Below are 19,698 nucleotides of genomic sequence, written 5' to 3'. Positions count from 1 at the left end.
AAAATGCTTTCCAGACACTCACAACTGTTCTGTGAGGTTAAGCAGGATAATCACGCCCAATTCAGAGGAGAAGTGACCTCCATGACGGCAGAGGGTATGAGAGGCGGTGACAGAACCAGGGTGTCAGGTGTTGCTTGTTGAGGTCTTGGGCGATTTCTTTTATATTTATTTATTTTTGGCTGTGCTGGGTCTTTGGTGCTGCACTAGCTTTTCTCTAGTTGCAGCCAGCCGGGGCTACTCTTTGTGGCAGTGAGCAGGATTCTCTGCAAGGCGGCTTCTCTTGTTGCAGTTCCCAGGCTCTAGAGCACAGACTCAATAGTTATGGCCCCCGGGCTTTGTTGCTCTGAGGTCTGTGGGATCTTCTCGGATCAGGGATTGAACCCGTGTCTCCTGCATTGGCAGGCGGACTCTAGCACTGAGCCACCAGGGAAGCCCTTCTTTTTCTTTTTTTAGAGAATATTTTTATTTATTTATTTGGCTGTGCTGAGTCTTAGTTGCCGGAGAAGGCAATGGCAACCCACTCCAGTACTCTTGCCTGGAAAATCCCATCGATGGAGGGGCCTGGTAGGCTGCAGTCCATGGGGTCGCTAGGAGTCGGATACGACTTAGGGACTTCACTTTCACTTTTCACTTTCATGCACTGGAGAAGGAAATGGCAACCCACTCCAGTGTTCTTGCCTAGAGAATCCCAGGGACGGGGAGCTTGGTGGGCTGCCATCTATGGGGTCGAACAGAGTCAGATACGACTGAAGCGACTTAGCAGCAACAGCAGCAGCAGTCTTAGTTGCGGCACGTGGGATCTTTTCATTGTGGCATGCAGGATTTTTAGCTGCAGCTTGCAGGATCTAGTTCCCCAACCAGGGATCAAACCGGTGCCCCCTGCATTGGGAGCGTGGAATCTTAGCCACTGGACCACTAGCCATTTTCTACTAGACCAGGTCTTGGAAAGGGAGAGGTTGAGGGATGGAAAATTTGATGCTTGGGGCAGAAATGTCAAAAGGAGATGACTCTGGGGAGGGTGGCCATGAGAAGGATTCACTTCAGACTGCTGAGTGGCAGAATGAGGACACTGGGCTTTTGGGAAACATTCAGGAGTTCATTCATTTGGGGCACTTTCACTGCCTTACTGTGCCAAGCCCTGTGCTGTGCCCAGGTCAGGGGAGGGACCCACCAGAGGTGAATCAAATAGTCCTTGGGTGGCTCAACGTCGCGTAAGGGTCTCAGACTAGGGCTGAAGACATGATTGGACAGAAAAATAGGCACAATGGGTATTGTCTGCTTTCACCCAGAGGCAATAGGATGTCGGAGACAGGCCTTGGGTTCTGAGACTTGGGCCAGATTGGGTGGTCTTCTAGTGCTGCCCTTCTGAGCTGTGTGGCTTTAAGCAGCAATAGTAGCAACCACAGTAGTCATAGCTGATTTGTATTAAGTGCTCAGTTTACATCTAGCACGTCACTTTACTTCTTTGAACCTGTTTCCTCATCTGTAAAATGGGATGAAGTGGGAGTTAATCTACTTCTCAGGGTTACTGTAGGGTTTGAATGGGACCACATAGGTGGGAGAGTTTGGGGCTTCCAGGTGGCTCAGTGGTAAAGATTCTGCCTGCTGATGCAGGAGCCGCAGGAGACACAGGTTTGATCCCTGGGTCTGGAACATCCCCTGGAGGAGGAAATGGTAACCCACCCCAGTATTCCTGCCGGGATAATCCCATGGACAGAGCAGCTGGTGGGTTACAGTCCATAGGGTCACAAAGAGTTAGACATGACTGAGCACGCAGCACGCAGGTGGAAGAGTTTGGTATGAGCTTAGCTGTGTGGTAACTTTAGTTATCTGTGAGGCCATAAAGGAGTCCCATGTTTTAGAAACACAGAGATGCAGGAGGCTAGTTATCCCTACTGGGGCCAGGTAATGGTTTCAGGGCAGTGGCTGCCCTCTTCACTGAGAAGACACGGGATAGGACCAAGAGTTTGAAGGGCTGAGAGGAGGATAAAAAGGAATTTTCAGGAGGAGGGTAACCTGTGAACAAAAGTGTGGAGGAGGGAAAGTGTAGGGTTTGTTTGCAACACAATGAATGGCTCAGGCTAGCGCTTGCTGAGTCATCAAAGATGTAGGCAGGCCCAGATCTCTGACCCTGGGGGCCAGCTTCGAGGCACACAGATTTCTTCCCTAACATTTTCTTACCTGTGGTTGGGTGAGGAGAGAGGGCTGGAGGGTGAAGTGAGTGTAATTACAGAGCCCTGCTTCTGGGTTTCTCCCACCTCCCTGCGGGATGGTCTGGCAGGAATGTGACCCACCCATCCCTCTGAGCTCCTTAGCTGGGGGCCAGGTTTGGGTGTTTCTGGGGAGTGATGAATCACCAGGCGCAGGGGGCTCTGGGCAGCATGTGGTCCAAGCCAGGAGTGAGTCGAGCTTGAAGAACAGGTGGATGGAGGGGAGGACAGGTGCAAGGCTGTGTCCTAGAAGCGGGGGCAGGGAGCACACACTTGGCTCTTTGAAGACGGTATCCTCATTTCACAGACGGGGAAACTGAGGCTCAGGGAGGAGAAGTGACTTGCCCATTTCTTTGTCCAATCATGCAACACTTCGATATTGGGCAGAGGCTATGCCAAACGCCGAGGAGTCCCGTGTGACCATCTCTTGGGGTAGGGAGAAGTGTTGTTGAGGTCGTGTTGTGGCCTCGCCGGGAATCGAACCTTGCTGCTGCTGCTGCTAAGTCGCTTCAGTCGTGTCCGACTCTGTGTGACCCCATAGACGGCAGCCCACCAGGCTCCCCCGTCCCTGGGATTCTCCAGGCAAGAACACTGGAGCGGGTTGCCATTTCCTTCTCCAATGCATGAAAGTGAAAAGTGAAAGGGAAGTCGCTCAGTCGTGTCCGACTCTTAGCGACCCCATGAACTGTAGCCTACCAGGCTCCTCCATCCATGGGATGAGTACTTCCAGGCAAGAGTACTGGAGTAGGGTGCCATTGCCTTCTCCGGGAATCGAACCCAGGTCTCCCTATTTCCAAACCATCACTTTGTATCCGGACGTGAGTCCAGTTGCGCGGCTTGCGCGGCAGCTGGAATCCCCGGTACCCCCACTTTCCTTATGGTCCAGCCCAGCGCACCTGCCCCAGGTGAGTCCCGGGAGGCCCCGAACACCACCGGAAAGCCGCGAGCGGTTTCGGCAGGTGGGGCGGAGCCGGGCCAGGGCGGGGCCGGGGGGGCGGGGCCAACCCCGGGCGCCTGGAGCCGGACGGGAGCCGGCGCCCCTCGGCCCGCACCCCGCGACCCGCGCCGCCGCAAACATGGGGGCCTGTCTGGGCGCCTGCTCCCTGCTCAGCTGCGTGAGTCCTGACCCCGTCGCCCGCCCGCGCCGCCTGCCCCTTCTTCGGGCTCGCACTTTTGTCTTGTCTTCTTCCTCCAAATAGTTTCTTCTTTTTTCTTCCTCCAAACTTGTCTTTCTGGGCCCGCACCCCGCCTCCTCGCTCCTCGGGTACCCCGGCTCATCGAGTCCCCCCACCCCCATCCCGGGCCCGCGGGCGCCGGAGACGGCTGGTGTCTGGCGATCGGGTTACCGCGGGGGAACGGGTGGGGCGCCCCGGGGCGGGGGGAAGGGAGTGTCCTGGGCGGGCGCCCCTCCAGGGAACTGGGGAGACTGAGGCCCAGAGCTCGGGGAGGGGATGGGCGCTGCAGCCCCAGTTGGCCCAACTTGGAGTCGTCCTGGCAGTGAGCCTCTCGTCTGCCTCCCGGACGCTCTCTTTGTGTGCCTGCCGGTCCCTGCCCCTCTCTGCCGGGTGTCCTCTGTTTCTGTGTGTGTCAAGTCAGGCTGTCTGTCCCTGCCCGTCTGCCTCAGTTTGTCCCTTTGTATGTGTCTCATATCTGTCCGTTCGTTCGTCCGACTGTCTTTGTCCGTCCGAAGCCTCTTAACATCTGTCATTGTTTGTCTTTATGGTTCCGTGTCTGTCCGGGCTGTCAGTTTCTCTGTGCCTTGTCCCTGCTTTTCAGTCTGGCTCAGGCCAGACTCCTGGGCACTTTTCCAGTGAACCCCAGACCTTTCCCTCCTAGGCCCCAGGGCCGAAGTCGGGGGTGGGGAGGAAGACCCTCTCTGCCTTTCTAAGCCGATCTTGAGCGAGCTTGAGTCCGTCTTACGGGTTAGGCCAACACCCGCCCAACTTTGGGTGGGGAAACCCAGGACCTGAGGGAGGTTGGGGTGTGTGGGGGCGGGGAGGGACTACCTGGTCGTCTGCTCTGGGACCTGGGGAGCAGCCAGGCTCAGTTGGCGCTGCTGCCAGCAGAGGGGAGGAGTGTCAGCCAGACCCCGGCAGGGAGGCCCCTTCTCCTTTTCCCAGCCCCCTTTCCTTTCCCTCTTCCCTTCATTAAATCTGAGGTTCATTCAGGCAGCCCCCTCCCCCTCTGCCCTACACAAAGAGGAGCGGAGAGGAAGGGGGAGGGGGTTCTGGTGGCTGCTGAATCCCAGACTTAACTTTCCTTTGTCCCCGATGTGTGTGAATGATAGGATGGGGGTGTTGGGGCCCACAGCTGGGGATCTAGAGAGATGTACTTTACAGCTATTTTCCGAGAAGGGTGTCTGCACAGAGAGGCTATAGAGTGGGTCCCTGGACCCTTGTCCCCTCTGGGCCTCCATGTTCCCATCTGTGAAGGGTGTATGTGTGTGTGTGCATGCACGTGTGCTTGTGCAGGAGCTGATTCCTGAGGTCTTTTCCTGCCCAGTGACACCAAGGTTTGGGTTGGAGCTCTGGCCCGAAAGGGTTTGCTTCCTGGTTGGGGAGGGAGAGTTTCCTTGGAGTTGACTAGAATTCCTTCTATCTGGGCTAGCCTGGGGGCGGGGGAGGTTTTTGAAAGGAAACCTGCCATTTCCGGGTGCGTCTGTCTCTCCATCTGCCTCCCTCGAGATTTAAAAGTGCCCCACCTTGTTCTTGGCATACAGTAAGCTCTCCAAACCGGAGCTATTGTTATTATCATTTTAAAAAGGTGGGTGGAGAATTCCCTCTGGAACCAGTTGCTGGTCTCTGAGTCAGGCTCCTGCAATGCTGAATCAGAAGGCACCAGACAGGTGAGCGCCAACCCATGGGTTATAGATGAGGAGGCTGCAGCCCAGAGAGTTTAGCCGACTTGCTTAAGGTTGCACAGCGAAAGGAGGAAGATCTGCATAGTCAGGATTAATATCTGATCCCTAGTCTAGGCTTCTGCCCACGTCTCCCCTCCCTTCATATTCTGGCTGCTGAGGGGCAGGGTTGGCCCAGAGTAGAATCAGGAGGTTCGGGAGGTTGCAGGTATCTAATGTCTGCAAGGGACCTGCCCCTCCTGTTAGGAGCCTCCCCTTGGCATTCTGATGTTTACCGGTTGCTTACTGCATGCCAAGTGCTGTGCTGAGCCCTTCACCCATGCCATATTACCCACCCATCCCACTCCCCCCCCACCATGACAGAGTTAACTTATTTTGCAGATTGTGATACTGATGATAGCCGCCATTGACTAGGTCCTTACTGTAGGCCCAGAATTCAGAGCTCAGCGGTGTAGTGAACATTTTGTATATATCCTTTCATTTAGTCCTCACAGCGACCCCAGTGAGGAAGTTAACATTATTCACAGCTGAGGAAGCTGGATCAGTGAGAGAAGACAATTTTCCCACAGCCACGTAGTACTAAGTGGTGCTGTTGGGCACTGCTGGATAACCAATAACAGTGTTTCAATGGACACTTGCCTGAGAGGACTGAAGTTCTAATGAGGGGTTGTCAGGCATCTTTAGGGGGAACATTTTGGCATACATGGGTCCCCTTGGTCAGATGCAAATCTGTCACAGCAAGTAGGGAATGCAAGTGGCTCTCTCTTTTATAAAAAAAAAAAAAAAAAAGAGTTTTATTTATGTATCTATTTTTGGCTCTGCTGGGTCTTCATTGCTGAACTGCAACTTCATTTCTCTAGTTGCAGAGAGTAAGGCTACTCTCTAGTCACCAAGTAAGGGCTTCTCATTGTGGTGGCTTCTCTTGTTGCGGCCGGGTTCTAGGCAAGCGGTCTTCAGTGGTTGCAGCTCACGGGCTCTCAAACGCCGGCTCAGTAGTTTTGGCACATGGGCTTCGTTGCTCCGTGGCATGTGGAATCTTCCCAGACCAGGAATCGAACCCGTGTCCCCTTCATTGGCGGGTGGGTTCTTGTCCACTGCACAACCAGGGAAGTCCACAAGTGGCCCTCTTGGTCAGTGTTTGTGCTGGACTGAAGGTGAGTCCTGGCCAGGAGGGGATAAGGTAGACCCACTGGGGATGGGAGTCACCAAGCAGGTCAGCACAGGGTGAGCTGGATGGTCAGCAGATCCTTAGGGATGGCCTTCCACAGGTGAGGGAGTATGAAAGACCTTCACATCAGACTGGTTGGTCTGGATCCTGGCTTGGTCTGTTCTCAGCTGCGTGACTGAGAACCTCTCTCCTTGTCTGTAAAGTGGGGTGCACAGTGGTACCAGCTCTCAGCATGTCGGGAGGGTTCTGTGGGACTTAACCTGAAGCTGGTGTGCAGCGGCAGCTCTGTAAGTGCCTGCCAGTGGTAAAGCACCAGACACCACATTTGAGGAAGTGGGGAAGCTGCTGAAACCCATGGCTGTCTGATGGGCTCCAAGTTGCTTCACTGCCCTGCCTGGAAGCCCATTTTATGGCTGAGGAAACTGAGTCCCACAGGGGAGAAAAGAGACTTGTCTAAGGTCATCCTGCCAGCTGGTGGCAGGGGCATGACAGGGCCCTCTCCTCTTCACATTGCGTCGGGGAAAGAAGTGTGCTTGAAGTAGTTTTGGGCTGCCCTCTTCTCTCCTGTGTTTTATGTCGGGCTAGGGTGGCTCACGGAGAAGGCGATGGCACCCCACTCCAGTATTCTTGCCTGGAAAATCCCATGGACAGAGGAGCCTGGCAGGCTGCAGTCCATGGGGTCGCCAAGAGTCGGACACGACTGAGCGACTTCACTTTCACTTTTCACTTTCATGCACTGGAGAAGGAAATGGCAACCCGCTCCAGTGTTCTTGCCTGGAGAATCCCAGGGACGGGGGAGCCTGGTGGGCTGCCGTCTATGGGGTCACACAGAGTCGGACACAACTGAAGCGACTTAGCAGCAGTAGCAGGGTGGCTCAGCTAGTTCAGGGGTGCCGCGGAACCTTGCAGCTTATAGACGCTCCGGCCCAGGGTTTCCTGAGTTCTGAGTTCTCCTTTCTGAGAGTCTGGCTGGTGCTATGATTCCACCAGTCTAAGTTCTGGTGCTTTTCCATCGCTGCCTTGCCCCTGAGTGCATTTGGGGAGGGCTGTGTTGTAATCTGAGTGTAGGAACGGTGTAATAGTCTGCCTTGGCCTTTCACATTGCATCCCAAGCATAGCCTGTGTTGCTGTCAATCTAGAGATTGTCATCTTTCCTGCTTCTGTACCATTCCATGGGGTCAGTCATCCACCACTGTCTGCTGGTGTGGGGCAAAGAGGTCATTTGCAGTTTCTTGATATTCTGATAAGTTCATGCAACGTAAAGCTTCGTGCCTATTTTAGTTTTTTTTTCTTAATTTAAAATTTTTGGTTTTTTTTAATAATAAAATCAACTTTATTGGATATACTTTACATTTAACTATATTTAGTTTCATGTGCCTATTTAAGTGTTACCAACACATCTGCTCCATCCATAGAGAGATCCCTCTAAGAGGGGAGTACCATGGTGCAGTGATGGGCATTTAGTTATTTTCAGCTTCCGCCTATTGTTTTCCTCATGTGAACAGTGTCACTGTGAACATCCGTGTGTATATGTGTGTGCAGGTGTCTGCTTTTACTCCGTGGGCTGGTATTTGTATAGGAAGAAGTTGTGTCGGAGTGATCCCCAGAGGTGGGGAGTGGAGATCAGAATGTATGAACAACTGCAAGGATGCTCCAGAAGCAGCCAGGGTGGGAGGAAGGGGCTGTGTGTATTTCTGTCTCCCAAACCTGGTCTCTCTGGCTACCAGCCAGGTCTTTGGAAACCTGAGATTTCAGGTATCAGCAATACCTGGATTTTGATCTCTAAGAACCAGAGTAAGTTGAAAGGCAGCCTCCCTGACTGCAGTGTGGCAGTTTTTCTTGTGTCTCAAACGTCTCAGATGGAAATGGTAACAAGCCAGAGCCCAGCTTGACCTGGGTACTTGGGTACTTGGTTCCTGAGGTCAGTGCCTGTTGTTGTTCAGTTGCTCAGTCAAGTCCGACTCTTGGTGACCCCATGGACTGCAGCACGCCAGGCTTCCCTGTCCTTCACCGTCTCCCAGAGCTTGCTCAAATTCATGTCCATCGAGTTGGTGATGCCATCCAGCCATAACATCCTCTGTCGTGCCCTTCTCCTCCTGCCTTCAATCTTTCCCAGCATCAGGGTCTTTCCTAATGAGTCAGCTTTTTGCATCTGGTGGCCAAAGTTTTGGAGCTTTAGCTTCAGCATCAGTCCTTCCAGTGAATATTCAGGATCGATTTCCTTTAGGATTGACTAGTTTGATCTTCTTGCAGTCTAAGGGACTCTCAAGGGTCTTTTCCAACACCACAGTTCAAAAACATCAATTCTTCAGCACTCTGCCTTCTTTATGGTCCAACTTTCACATCCATACATTATTACTAGAAAAACCATAGCTTTGACTATACGACCTTTGTTGGCAAAATAATGTCTCTGCTTTTTAACCCCATGAACAGTGCCTGTTGGCCTCCCTTGGTTTTCTTGGGCACTGGAGGGATTGTTTTCATTGCTGGGTGAAAAAAAACTTTCATTGTTTTCATTTGAAATTAAATGAGACTGCCATCCATGACTTAGCAGACCCTGGTGCAGACAGACTTGATCTCAAATCCCAGCTCCTCAGCTTACTTGCAACGTGACCTTGGTCGTGCTATCTCCCTGAGTTTCAGTTTCCCCGTTTATAAATGGGAGGTTACAGCATACTTCATAGTGTCAGTGAGGCTTAGTCTAGACAAAGTGCTCACCAGTGTCTGGGACAGAGTAACTCATCATAAACGGAAGCCATCACTATTATTACTGCCATCCACTTGCTGTGTGATTTCTGGCAAGTCTATTAATCTCTCTGATCTCAGAATGCTCTTTATGGCTTATAAAACACTATTTCTGTCATTTGCTTATCTTCTCACCACCCCACCCCCCAGGTAGCCATGGATAGGAGTCAGGGCTATGGGCGGGGTTTGCAAGATACAACCAGAAATTGATGGATGGGTGGATTGTTATGATTTGGACCCCAAGGGAGAATTTCCTTCTGCAGGCATTTCATTTAGCATCCATGCTGTGCTTGGCTTTGTGGGTGAGAGAGATAGGTTACAAGGGGCATTCCCAGGGGCCTTTCCAGTCTGAGGGGAGAGGAGGGAGGAGACGGGAAGGCAGCTGCACCACGAGCAGAGTGTGCGGTGCCCCTGAGACCAGTCCAGAAAGCGGGGGACAGGGCCTCAGAGGAGCAAGGGACCCTTTCAGCCTCTCTCTGCAAAGCTGGTCACTTAGTAGAAGGCTGTTCCTGTCCCTCTCCTCCTTGGGACGTGGTGCCCAACGGCAATGGAGGCCCGTTGCTCATAGGAAGAACACCAGGGTCCTGTACGTGGCTGCCAGGCCCCACCAGCCTGGCTGACCTCACTACGCACTTGCTGTTAAAGCTTTGGCCACAAGGCCTTCTTTTCCTTCCTCCAACACTCAGCTCCTGCCTGCCCCCAGAGCCACTGCAGGCTCTCTTCCTTTTGTCTGGAACACTCTTTCTTCGTCTTGGCCAGCAGAGTGAGTCCTCACTGTTCAGCTCTCAGTTTAAATGGCATCCCTTCAGGGCAGTGACTCGCCACTTCCCATCTAAACTAGGCCCCCGCTGGTCACTCTCATGGCAGCACTTACCATGACAGGTGTAAGGAAGTAGTGAGTCGCTTTCCTACCCTTGAAAACTCCAGGAGGGTGGGACCTGTGTCTCTTGCCCTCCCAACTCTCACATACCTGAATGAGGAGTCAGAGCTGTTTGGAGGAAGAGAAACTGTGACCCACAGATATTTGGATGTGGCCCCGTTTCCTCCAAGGCTGGGCTGTGGAACTGGCTTCCGTGGGGTGAGGCTACAGCTACGAATGGAGTGGCATCACCAGCCCCTAAGCGATTTCAGCCAAGCCCTGGAAGGGAGGGGCTGACAGAGGGCAGAGGTGCCTGAGACAGAAGGGGTTGGACGTCTCTGCTGTCCAAACTGGTGCAGCCCCAGGGCGGGAATCCCAACCTCTCATATCCTTCATTCCGTTCATTCAGCAGATGTTGAGTGATCAGCACCTGCTGTTTCTTGAGGTCTTAACATATGTCTGGTACCATGCCAGACACTTAACTCTCATTCAACAGATAGTCCCTGAACTCCCCAGGATATGTCAGGCCTGGTTCCCATTTCTGGCACCTCCACGATGAACAAAACAGACAAACCCCCCTGCCCTGGTGGAGCTCACAGGTTAACAGTGAGAGGCAGGTACCGTGAGTCAATGTGAAGCCAATCAGGTGGTTGTCTAAGTCCTTTGGAGAAAAGCAGGGAAGGAGGACAGGGAGCCTGAGGGAGTTAGAATTTAAAATCCTGATTTTATTCTTAAAACTACCATGTGAGAACCAGCTACCCTCTGATTTCCATTTTATGAAAGAGGAACCTGAGGTTAAGAGAGAGTAAATGAACTGTATAAGGTTACATGGCTAACTAGCGACAGGCTTGGCCTTCTGGACTTTTTTTTCCACTCTGCTTCATCTGAAATAAGAAACAGTGTGACCTCAGCTCTCTCTCTGAAGCCACAGTAACCCCTGAGGATAGAGCCCGGTTTGAATCTGCGTTCTGTTGCTTGCTGGCTGTGTGTCCTTGGGCGACCCAGCCTCTTCCAGCCTTTGTCTGCTTTGCCTCTTCCCTTGGGCTTGAAAGTTAAATGGGATGACATGTGGGGAATAGGAATCCTTCCATAGCGTGGCATGGGAGGGCTCTGTGTAGGTTTGGAGATATTGACCAGGCAGCAGGCAGTGGGCCCCAGGAGGATGCCGCGTGCTCGGGCGGGAAAAGGGAGAGGAGGCAGAGAGTAAGGTGCCGTCCCCGCCCTCCCTGCAGGCGTCCTGCCTCTGCGGCTCTGCCCCCTGCATCCTGTGCAGCTGCTGCCCCTGTAGCCACAACTCCACGTTGAGCCGCCTCTTCTTCACGGTCTTCCTCTTCCTCGGGGTGCTGGTGTGTGTCATCATGCTGAGTCCTGGCGTGGAGAGCCAGCTCTACAAGGTGAGCTGCCCGCGGGACCTGGCAAAGGCTCAGCTACCAGGGGGCCCAGCTGATCAAGAGGTGGGCAGGACAGGGAGGGTTTGGAGTGAATCACAAATGAAAACCAGTGGACCGCTGAGGATGAAACCCCCTCCGTGTTCCCCAAAGCCCACCTCTCCCTTAGCTCCATTTGCACACCCCACCCCCATCCTGGCACCATCCTTGGCTGTTAGCCCCCCCATCCATAAAGGAACACTATTGTCAATTACCAGGGAACCTGGAGATTCATTTTAGCCAGACGCCCAGTTTTCAAGAAACACCAGTTTGATGTTTGGTGGAACATGTTAACCTTGAGCCCGCGGTGCAACTGCTTATAAAAAAGCCAAAAAGTTAAAAAAAAAAAAAAAGATGGGCAGGAGTGTCCAGCGCACCAATGATCCAAGCTTGACATTAGGGGGGTGTTTCTTCACACTGGGAGGAGGGTTTGATCCGCCTCGTTTCTCATAAGCCATGGTCCCCTTGGGGAGTCTCATGAATCGTTACTGCCCCCACGCCAGACAGTGGCCCAGGGCAGGCTCTCCCCACTTTGATGCATAAGCCCAGTTTTGAGGGTCTTGTCTTCCCTCCGTCTCAATATTTCATAGCCAGTGACACAATGAGGCCAGAGGTTCTGACATGCTAGTGTGCACAGAGGCATGAATCCCCTGGGGAGTGTGCTAGAAATGCAGAATCTCAAACTCCACCCTAGAGACTCTAGTTCCATAGGACAGGGGACCTCAGTGGATTCTGATGTAACTGGTAACGGGAGAGCGCTTTGGAAAATCCTGCCTTGGACAGTGCGGTGTAGTCCTGAGATTGTGAGATGATAGTAGGGAAATTAACAAGATCTAACTGGACGTCTATCCCTGGGGGGTTCACTCATGGGACTTGAGCGGCAAAGGTGGGTGGGAATGGAGATGGGTGGTGGATGGAGGTGGGAGGGACAGACTGCCGTCTAGCCCAGGCCTGGAGAACCTCTTGCCTTGGTGGGGGGAGGCCTGGGCAGAGTCACCTTGGGTACTGGGTGGGGTGGGGTATTCCAGCTGCTCTGTCTGTCTCCACAGCTGCCCTGGGTGTGTAACGAGGGGACCGGATCCCACGTCGTCCTGCAGGGCCACATCGACTGTGGCTCCCTGCTCGGCCACCGCGCCGTCTACCGCATGTGCTTTGCTATGGCGGCCTTCTTCTTCCTTTTCTCTTTGCTTATGGTCTGCGTGCGCAGCAGTCGAGACCCCAGGGCTGCCATCCAGAACGGGTGAGGAGGGGGCCCCACCTGCACCCTGAAGCCCTCCCACAGTGGATTTCCCCATCCTCTGCCTGTCTCCAGACCCTACCTTCAGACTGAGGAGCTGCCGAAGCCAGGAGGACGCAGCACAGAGATCAGTTCATTGAGCAATACCCATTTCTCAGATGAGGAAATAAAGCCCAGAAAGATGATACATGCCTTCGGTTTCACAACAATTCAGTGGCATAGTTGGGGCTAGAACCCGGGTAGCCATCCTCACCCCTAATTGGTCCTTCCCTCTGCCCCTCGGGACTTTTTTTAAGGCCAGGACAGACTCTCTGTGCCCATCAGATCATCAGAAAGTCCCTGCCATCTCTCCCAGTACTTGTCCTGTGGGGGTGGGATTCTGGGGGGCCAGCTTTTCCTCTGTCCCTATTCAGCTCTCTAGTCTGACCTACCCATTTTTGCACCATAGGTTTTGGTTCTTTAAGTTCCTGATTTTCGTGGGCATCACTGTGGGTGCCTTCTACATCCCCGATGGCTCCTTCTCCAACAGTAGGTGGCCTTGGTGGGGAGGGATGGGGGCTACCAAGAGGAACAAGCACTGGTGGGTACTGCTGTTTGTACCCAGGAGACAGGACTCTGGTGCTTGGCCATGTGGCCTTTGGGCAGTTCTGGGGGTTAAGGGGACCTGCCTTGACCCTGCTACAAAGCATCTCTGTGTGTGGCCTGGGGCTCCCTGAGGGAGGGGACATCAATATAGGGTGTGGCATGAATGACTGTTGAATGTGTGAAAGTGAGCGTGAGAAGAGACCCTGGAGGGTGCCTGCCCTAGGCTGCTGCCCTACGGCCGGACCACCTTGCTTCCCTCCCCTCTCCCCACCCAGTCTGGTTCTACTTCGGCGTCGTGGGCTCCTTCATCTTCCTCCTCATCCAGCTACTGCTGCTCATTGACTTTGCGCACTCCTGGAACCAGCGGTGGCTGTGCAAGGCCGAGGAGTGTGACTCCCGCGCCTGGTACGCAGGTCAGTGCTACCCCGTAGCCTCGTGCAGGGGCTGAGCTAACTGAGGAGGGGGGTCCCTGAAGGACGGCGACCTGGAGGGCATCTCAGGCTGCCTCCTGCCTTAGGACAGGAACGGAGCCGTCCGTGGCAGATGGAGAGAAGGGTATGTGTGGGCAGGGCAGCTGATCCGGGCGGCTGAGGTGGGTCAGATGAGAGCTGCGCTGGAGGGCCCTGGAGGGGGCCGGTGGTGCAAGCCCTGCAGAATTGACCACACCCAGCCAGACCAGACTTCAAATCACCCCTGGTTATTGAATCCCCAGCAGCAGAATGGGTCCTTCTTCAGATCGATTTTCTGAATCGGTCGAGAAGAAAGGCTCACTTGGGGTTGGTTTGGTTGTCCCACCTCCCTGATCACCACTCATCTAGTTCACGCTTTGAAAGACTGTTCTCTATTCATTGTCTTTATACTTATGGTGACTTTATTTGTGGCACGTGAATCATTTTAGTTCAGGGTGGGGTGGGTGCTTACAAAGACTGGATGAGGACAGAAGTTTAGCAGGCACTCCTTGGAGGAGGAAGCTGGGACCCGAGACCAGATGACTGCCCGATGAGGGACGGGGGTCCTTGTGCCTCCAGACCCACCTGCTGCTGCCCTTCCCTCCCAGGCCTCTTCTTCTTCACCCTCCTCTTCTACGCGCTGTCGATCACGGCCGTGGCGCTGCTGTTCGTCTACTACACCCAGCCCGGTGCCTGCTACGAGGGCAAGGTTTTCATTGGCCTCAACCTCACTCTCTGTGTCTGTGTCTCCATCGTTGCCATTCTGCCCAAGATCCAGGTGAGAGCCCGGCCTGTCTCTGCCCAACCTGAAACCAGGCCCCTCGGTGTGTGGGATTTCTTGTAGGAACCTTGGGGGCTGGGAGCTGGGTCTCTCCATCACAGAGGCTGGGGCCAAGAGCGTGGGCTCCCAGGTCAGCCTCCCTGGGTGAGAGTCTCGACTCTTGCATTTACATGCTGGCTGTCTTTGGGAAAGTGCCTTAACCTCCCTGTGCCTCTCTCATCTCAGATGTTAAATGGGGACAATAACAGTTTTTGGATTTATTCTCAAGATGGAGACCATGTTTGTGAACACAAAACAGTGCCTGGCTTACTGATATCCATCAGACATTGGCTGTTGTTATCATTATTTCAGTGCTATCAGTTTTTATGCAAATCAGGAGAATATTAGGAAAGGTCACTAAGTGACCTCAAGAAGTGGTGGTAGAAGGTGCAGTTCCAGTTTCCAGTCTCAGACTGTCTAGCATAATGGGTGGGGGCTGCCAAGGCCATCTTTTGTTCTTCAGAAAGGAGGCCTTCTGAGTCCAGTGGTATTTCATTTTGGGGTATCAGCCCATCGGTGGTTTCAGAGGTAGCTTAGATAGTCTTTGAGGGTCCTCAGCAGAAAGGTTGGGAACCTTCCTTTGGGCCAGAGTTTCCTTTTGCCAGTGAGAAATTGGAAGCCCAGAGAGGGTGATGCCTCTGTTCCAGGTCACACAGCAATCAGTACTCATTCAGCAAATACCTCTTGGGCACTCACTGTGTACCAGGCACTCTTCTAGATGTTGGGGATACAGCTGTGAGCAAGAGGAGGAATAATAATAGCTGACAGTTAACAGCATCTATTATGTCATTCAGTCCTTGCACCATCGTCATCCCCACTTTCCAGATGAGGAAATAGAGGCTTAACGGAGGAAAGAGACTTTGCCTAAGGTCACATGGCTAGTAAGGGGTGGAACTGGGATTTGAACCCAGGCAGACTGGCTCCAGGGCCTATGCTATTAATCGTAGAGTTCAGATTCATATTTTCAAGTGTGTGTGTGTGTGTGTGTGTATGGTGGGGACTGGGAAGGAACAAGCCAGGGGAGGAAATGAGGCCAGGTGAGATAACTTTGGGTAGAAAGTGCTATGTAGAGAAATAATGGAGTGCGGGCTGAAAGGGAGGTGGGCTGGCAGGGCCAGGGGCTTCTGCAGTCAGGGTTTTCAGGGCCTTCTGGGGGGTCTTGTGTAAGCGGAAGCCTGAATTCTAGAGGGGCTGCCAGTGCAGAGATGTGAGGGAGCAGCATGTTGGGAGGAGGGCATGGTGAGTGCAAAGGCCCTGAGGTTGGCGAGGACTAGGCGGAGGCTGAGACAGAGAGGTGGCCGCTGTGGCTGAGGAGCAGTCAGCAGGGAGGGGGTGGCGGGGACAGCGTGGGCCGTGGGGGGTGTAGTGGCCAGGTGAGGACGGAGGTGGGGTAAAGGGAAGAGAGCTTTAACTCGAAGTGTGAAGAGATGCCGCCCTTGAAGGGTTTTCTCAGCGGGGGAACAAGTCGAGTAATCGGTTAAGGGAAAAATTAGGGCTTCACCTTTGGGTGGGCAAGGTTGGGCAGTGGGTGGCCCAGATGGTATGTTCTCCCAAAAGGTGTGGGGTGGGATGGCGCCAGGGTGGTGGGGGTTTCTGAGGTCCCCCGCTTGGGTGTGAGTGGGCTAGGTGGGAGTCGGGTGGGGTGTACCGGGTTTGGCAAGAGTCACACTGATGGGCCGCTTTCGCCAGGATGCCCAGCCCAACTCGGGTCTGCTGCAGGCCTCAGTCATCACACTCTACACCATGTTTGTCACCTGGTTGGCCTTGTCCAATGTCCCCGGTGAGTAGACGCCTGGGTTCCGGGAGGCCTGGTCTTCTTCCTAGGCTGGGGACCTTCAAAGATGTCAGGGACCCCAGCCCCCGCCCATTCCAAGACTCAGTCCTTCTGGGAGTGGGGAGGACCCCATCATTCCTGGAGCTGTCTCTGTTGTTTTGTCTAAGTGCTGTCGCCAGGACTTGGACGGTAGGTTGTGTGCCTGTCTGTCCATCTGAGCCCATCTTCTGGGCTCCCTGGCTGCTCAGACCTGGCCTGCGTGGGCTGAGGGTGACCATGCTTCCATCCCCAGATCAGAAATGCAACCCTCACCTGCTGACCCACTTTGGCAACGGGACGGTCCTGGCAGGCCCCGAGGGCTATGAGACCCACTGGTGGGACGCGCCAAGCATCGTGGGTCTCGTCGTCTTCATCCTGTGCACTGTCTTCATCAGGTAAGCAGAGGGTGGGGGTAGGGGCTGGTCTCTGGGAAGGAATCATGATTGGGAGCCCTGAGCCACAAGTGACGAGAGGGTGTGGGAGCCAGGACACCAAGCTCAGCAGGCGGTGCTTTCTCAATGTGATGGAATGGGCTGGAATCCAGGTCTTCATTCACTTTTTTTCAAGATATGTGTTGGGTCTTCAAAATGTATATGTGTCTCGAACTATTCAATATAGTTAAAAATGTCAAGACCTCACTATAGAAAAGCAATGATAAAAAATCATCACTGTTATTTTTATTATGAAAAGCAGGCAATAGGTAACCCTACTTACTTAAAATGAATAAAAGGAAACCAAATGTAACAGCAGGTGAGCATTACTGCGAACACTATATAATACGTGGGATGAGCCTTTGCAATACTAGATTCTCCACGCATGCTTACTGAAATGGCAGATAAACAATCAGAATAACAGAGGTTGTTTATTTGGTGTCTACTCTGTGCCAGGCACAGTGCTAGGAGTTCACAGTGATACTCCATTTAATCCTCACCAGCCCTGTAAGGGAGGTACTGTTGCCTCTGATTTTATAGACAAGGAATCAGAGGCTCAGAGAGGTTAAGTGTCTTGCCCAAGGTCACACAGGAAGTAGGGGTAGAGTTGAGAGTCGAGGCAATTTGTTAACTCCAGGGCTGTGGGCCTAACCACCAGGTCACTGGCTCCCGAGGCTCAGGGACCCTGGTGCCCATGGTCACTGTGACCAGTGCCATGGTGTGTGAGGCCCCCTGGCGCTGCCCAGTTGCTCACCTTGGTGGTGATGGTCCGACAGCTGTACCCACATTCTCCCCCCACCTCCCATAGTCTGCGCTCCTCAGACCACCGGCAGGTGAACAGCCTGATGCAGACGGAGGAGTGCCCGCCTGTGCTGGACGCCACGCAGCAGCAGGTGGTCTCCGAGGGCCGGGCCTTCGACAACGAGCAGGACGGTGTCACCTACAGCTACTCCTTCTTCCACTTGTGCCTGGTACTCGCTTCTGTCCATATCATGATGACGCTCACCAACTGGTACAGGTACGTGGACGGAGCCTCCCTGCCCACAGCGTGTGTGCCACATGCCTTCCCTCCGGCCTGTGCTGGGGCTTTCCTGGCCCCTGCTCAAGACTTGGGCAGGGAGGTGTCTCTCTAGGACCCTCCAGGGAGCCTGCCCCATCTCTGCCTCAGTTTCCCTGCCAGTGCCTGGTCTGGTCAGTAGCTGGTACCTTCGCTGAATGCCTGAGAAGTGGGGCTCACGGGAGGTGAGGCTGGGCCTGGGCAGGGCAGACCAAGTTTGCAGATCAGGCGTAGTGTTTGGGGTTGTGGGATCACATTTGGGATTCATGGTTGGAGGGTTAGGAGCAGGGTGTTGGGTCAGAATCAAAGTCACAGGGTCAAGAACAGGGTCATGAAGTTGAAAGTTGGGACTCTCAACTCTGTCTCAAATGACAGATTTGGTCATTTGGTTAAAACTGGAGTTTCAAGGCCAGAAAGCCAGGACTGAAGCAGCCAAGTCAGAGAGCGAAGATCAGAGTAACAAGATTAGAGGCCAGGACTCCGGGGACAGGGCCAAGGGTCAGAATTGAGGTCAGAGATACCAGAACTGTAGTCATAAACTCAGGCTTGGGATTATGGGATTGAGGTTCAGAGTCAAGACTAAAGTCAGGTGCTTCAGGGTCCCAGAGTCAGGGACCAGGAATGAGGTCACAGAATCAGGATCACAAGGTTAGTGACCAGAGTCAGGTCACAATATTACACCAGGACTAGGGTCAGGGTTGTAACTGAAGTCAGGGTCAGGTCTACAGTACAAGGTCAAGAACTGTGTTTGGGGTCTTAAGGCCTGAAGCTGAAGCTCCAATTCTTTGGCCACCTGATGCGAAGAGCCTACTCACTGGAAAAGACCCTGATGCTGGGGAAGACTGAAGGCAAAAGGAAAAGGGGGCTGCAGAGGATGAGATGGTCTGACTCAACGGACGTGAATTTGAGCAAACTCTGGGAGATAGTGGAGGACAGAGGAGGCCTGGCGTGCTGCGGTCCCTGGGTTTGCAGAGTCAGACTTAGCAACTGAACGGCAACCACAACAAGGCCAAGTGTCAAATATATCAGAGATAGGACTAGAGCTACAGGGTGAGAGCCAGAGGTGAAGTCAGGGGTCACAACTGGATCCTAAGGTCGAGGCCAGGCTCACTGGGATGATGGTGTGTTCCAGACCTGGTGAGACCCGGAAGATGATCAGCACATGGACTGCCGTGTGGGTGAAGATCTGCGCCAGCTGGACAGGGCTACTCCTCTATCTGTGGACCCTGGTAGCCCCCCTCCTCCTGCCCAACCGCGACTTCAGCTGAGGCAGCCCCATGCAGCTGGTCCAACCTGGTGCCTTGGGGCTGGTGATAGCAGGCTGAGCCCCCACCCGCCTCCAGGGCTTGCCCCTGAGCTGGGCCCCTCTGTTCTTAGTGCCTTCAGGGAGGACAAGCATCAGATCCCTCCCTGCCACTGCCCCAGCTCTCCACTCAAGCTGCCGCCTCCTTCCCCTTGCCCCTGCTTGCCCACATTCACCCTCTTGAGAAAAAAGGGCCCCTTGTTCTAAAGCTCCCCAGGAGAGGGTCTTGAAGGAGAGAAACACTGAGAGCTGCTCAGAGCGGAAGTGCTCACTGTGATGGGGTGCCCGGCACTGAGGCCCCGGTCTTCCTGACCACACACCCCGGGACGGCCCATCCCCTTCCTGGACTCCGTGCCTTACTGAGTCTCGCAGACTCTGCCAATAAAGAAGCCAGTGCGTGTGCCTCCCATGTCTTTGCCCTTTTCCCCTCTAGGTGGGCCCCTTCCTGACTGGGGACCACTCTGGTGGCTGGGAACAATGTCAGGGCAGAAGGGGCTGAGGAGCCAGACCATGGGGGACCTCAAAGATCAGACAGAAGGGTCCTGGCTCTGCGACTCGGTCATGGAGAGCCTGAGGGTGGGGTTATAGAGGAAGGAGGGGTTTTGGGGAAAGGGAGCCTTGGGGGGTCAGAAAAGGGGCCCTGGAGCGGTGTTAAGTGATGAGGCCAGAGTCAAGTTGTGGGGGAGGGGTCGTGTGGGTGGCTGAGAGGCTGCCTCTCGTCTTACCAGCGCCCACCC

The 19,698-nt window shown here is 53.9% G+C and overlaps 1 protein-coding gene across 6 annotated transcripts in view; it reads left to right on the top strand.

The window, feature by feature from the left end:
• SERINC2 (serine incorporator 2) overlaps positions 1 to 19,370 on the top strand; it is a 53,832-nt gene extending 34,462 nt beyond the window's left edge. For 4 of the 6 annotated variants that reach the window (XM_025001134.2, XM_059893189.1, XM_059893187.1 and 1 more), the window contains 9 exons: positions 11,072 to 11,233; positions 12,316 to 12,506; positions 12,952 to 13,031; positions 13,364 to 13,501; positions 14,146 to 14,315; positions 16,047 to 16,137; positions 16,424 to 16,565; positions 17,410 to 17,619; positions 18,791 to 19,370. In XM_025001134.2, the coding sequence (XP_024856902.1) occupies positions 11,072 to 11,233; positions 12,316 to 12,506; positions 12,952 to 13,031; positions 13,364 to 13,501; positions 14,146 to 14,315; positions 16,047 to 16,137; positions 16,424 to 16,565; positions 17,410 to 17,619; positions 18,791 to 18,926 (1,320 nt within the window). In that variant the 3' untranslated portion in view covers positions 18,927 to 19,370. 6 annotated transcript variants of the gene reach the window in all.
• Positions 19,371 to 19,698: the final 328 nt, after the last annotated feature.

This window comes from Bos taurus, chromosome 2, assembly GCF_002263795.3.
Source record: "Bos taurus isolate L1 Dominette 01449 registration number 42190680 breed Hereford chromosome 2, ARS-UCD2.0, whole genome shotgun sequence".
NCBI classification, from domain to species: Eukaryota; Metazoa; Chordata; class Mammalia; order Artiodactyla; family Bovidae; genus Bos; species Bos taurus.
The sequence above is the reverse complement of the archived record's forward strand: the minus strand, read 5'-3'. Positions and strand labels throughout refer to the sequence as shown.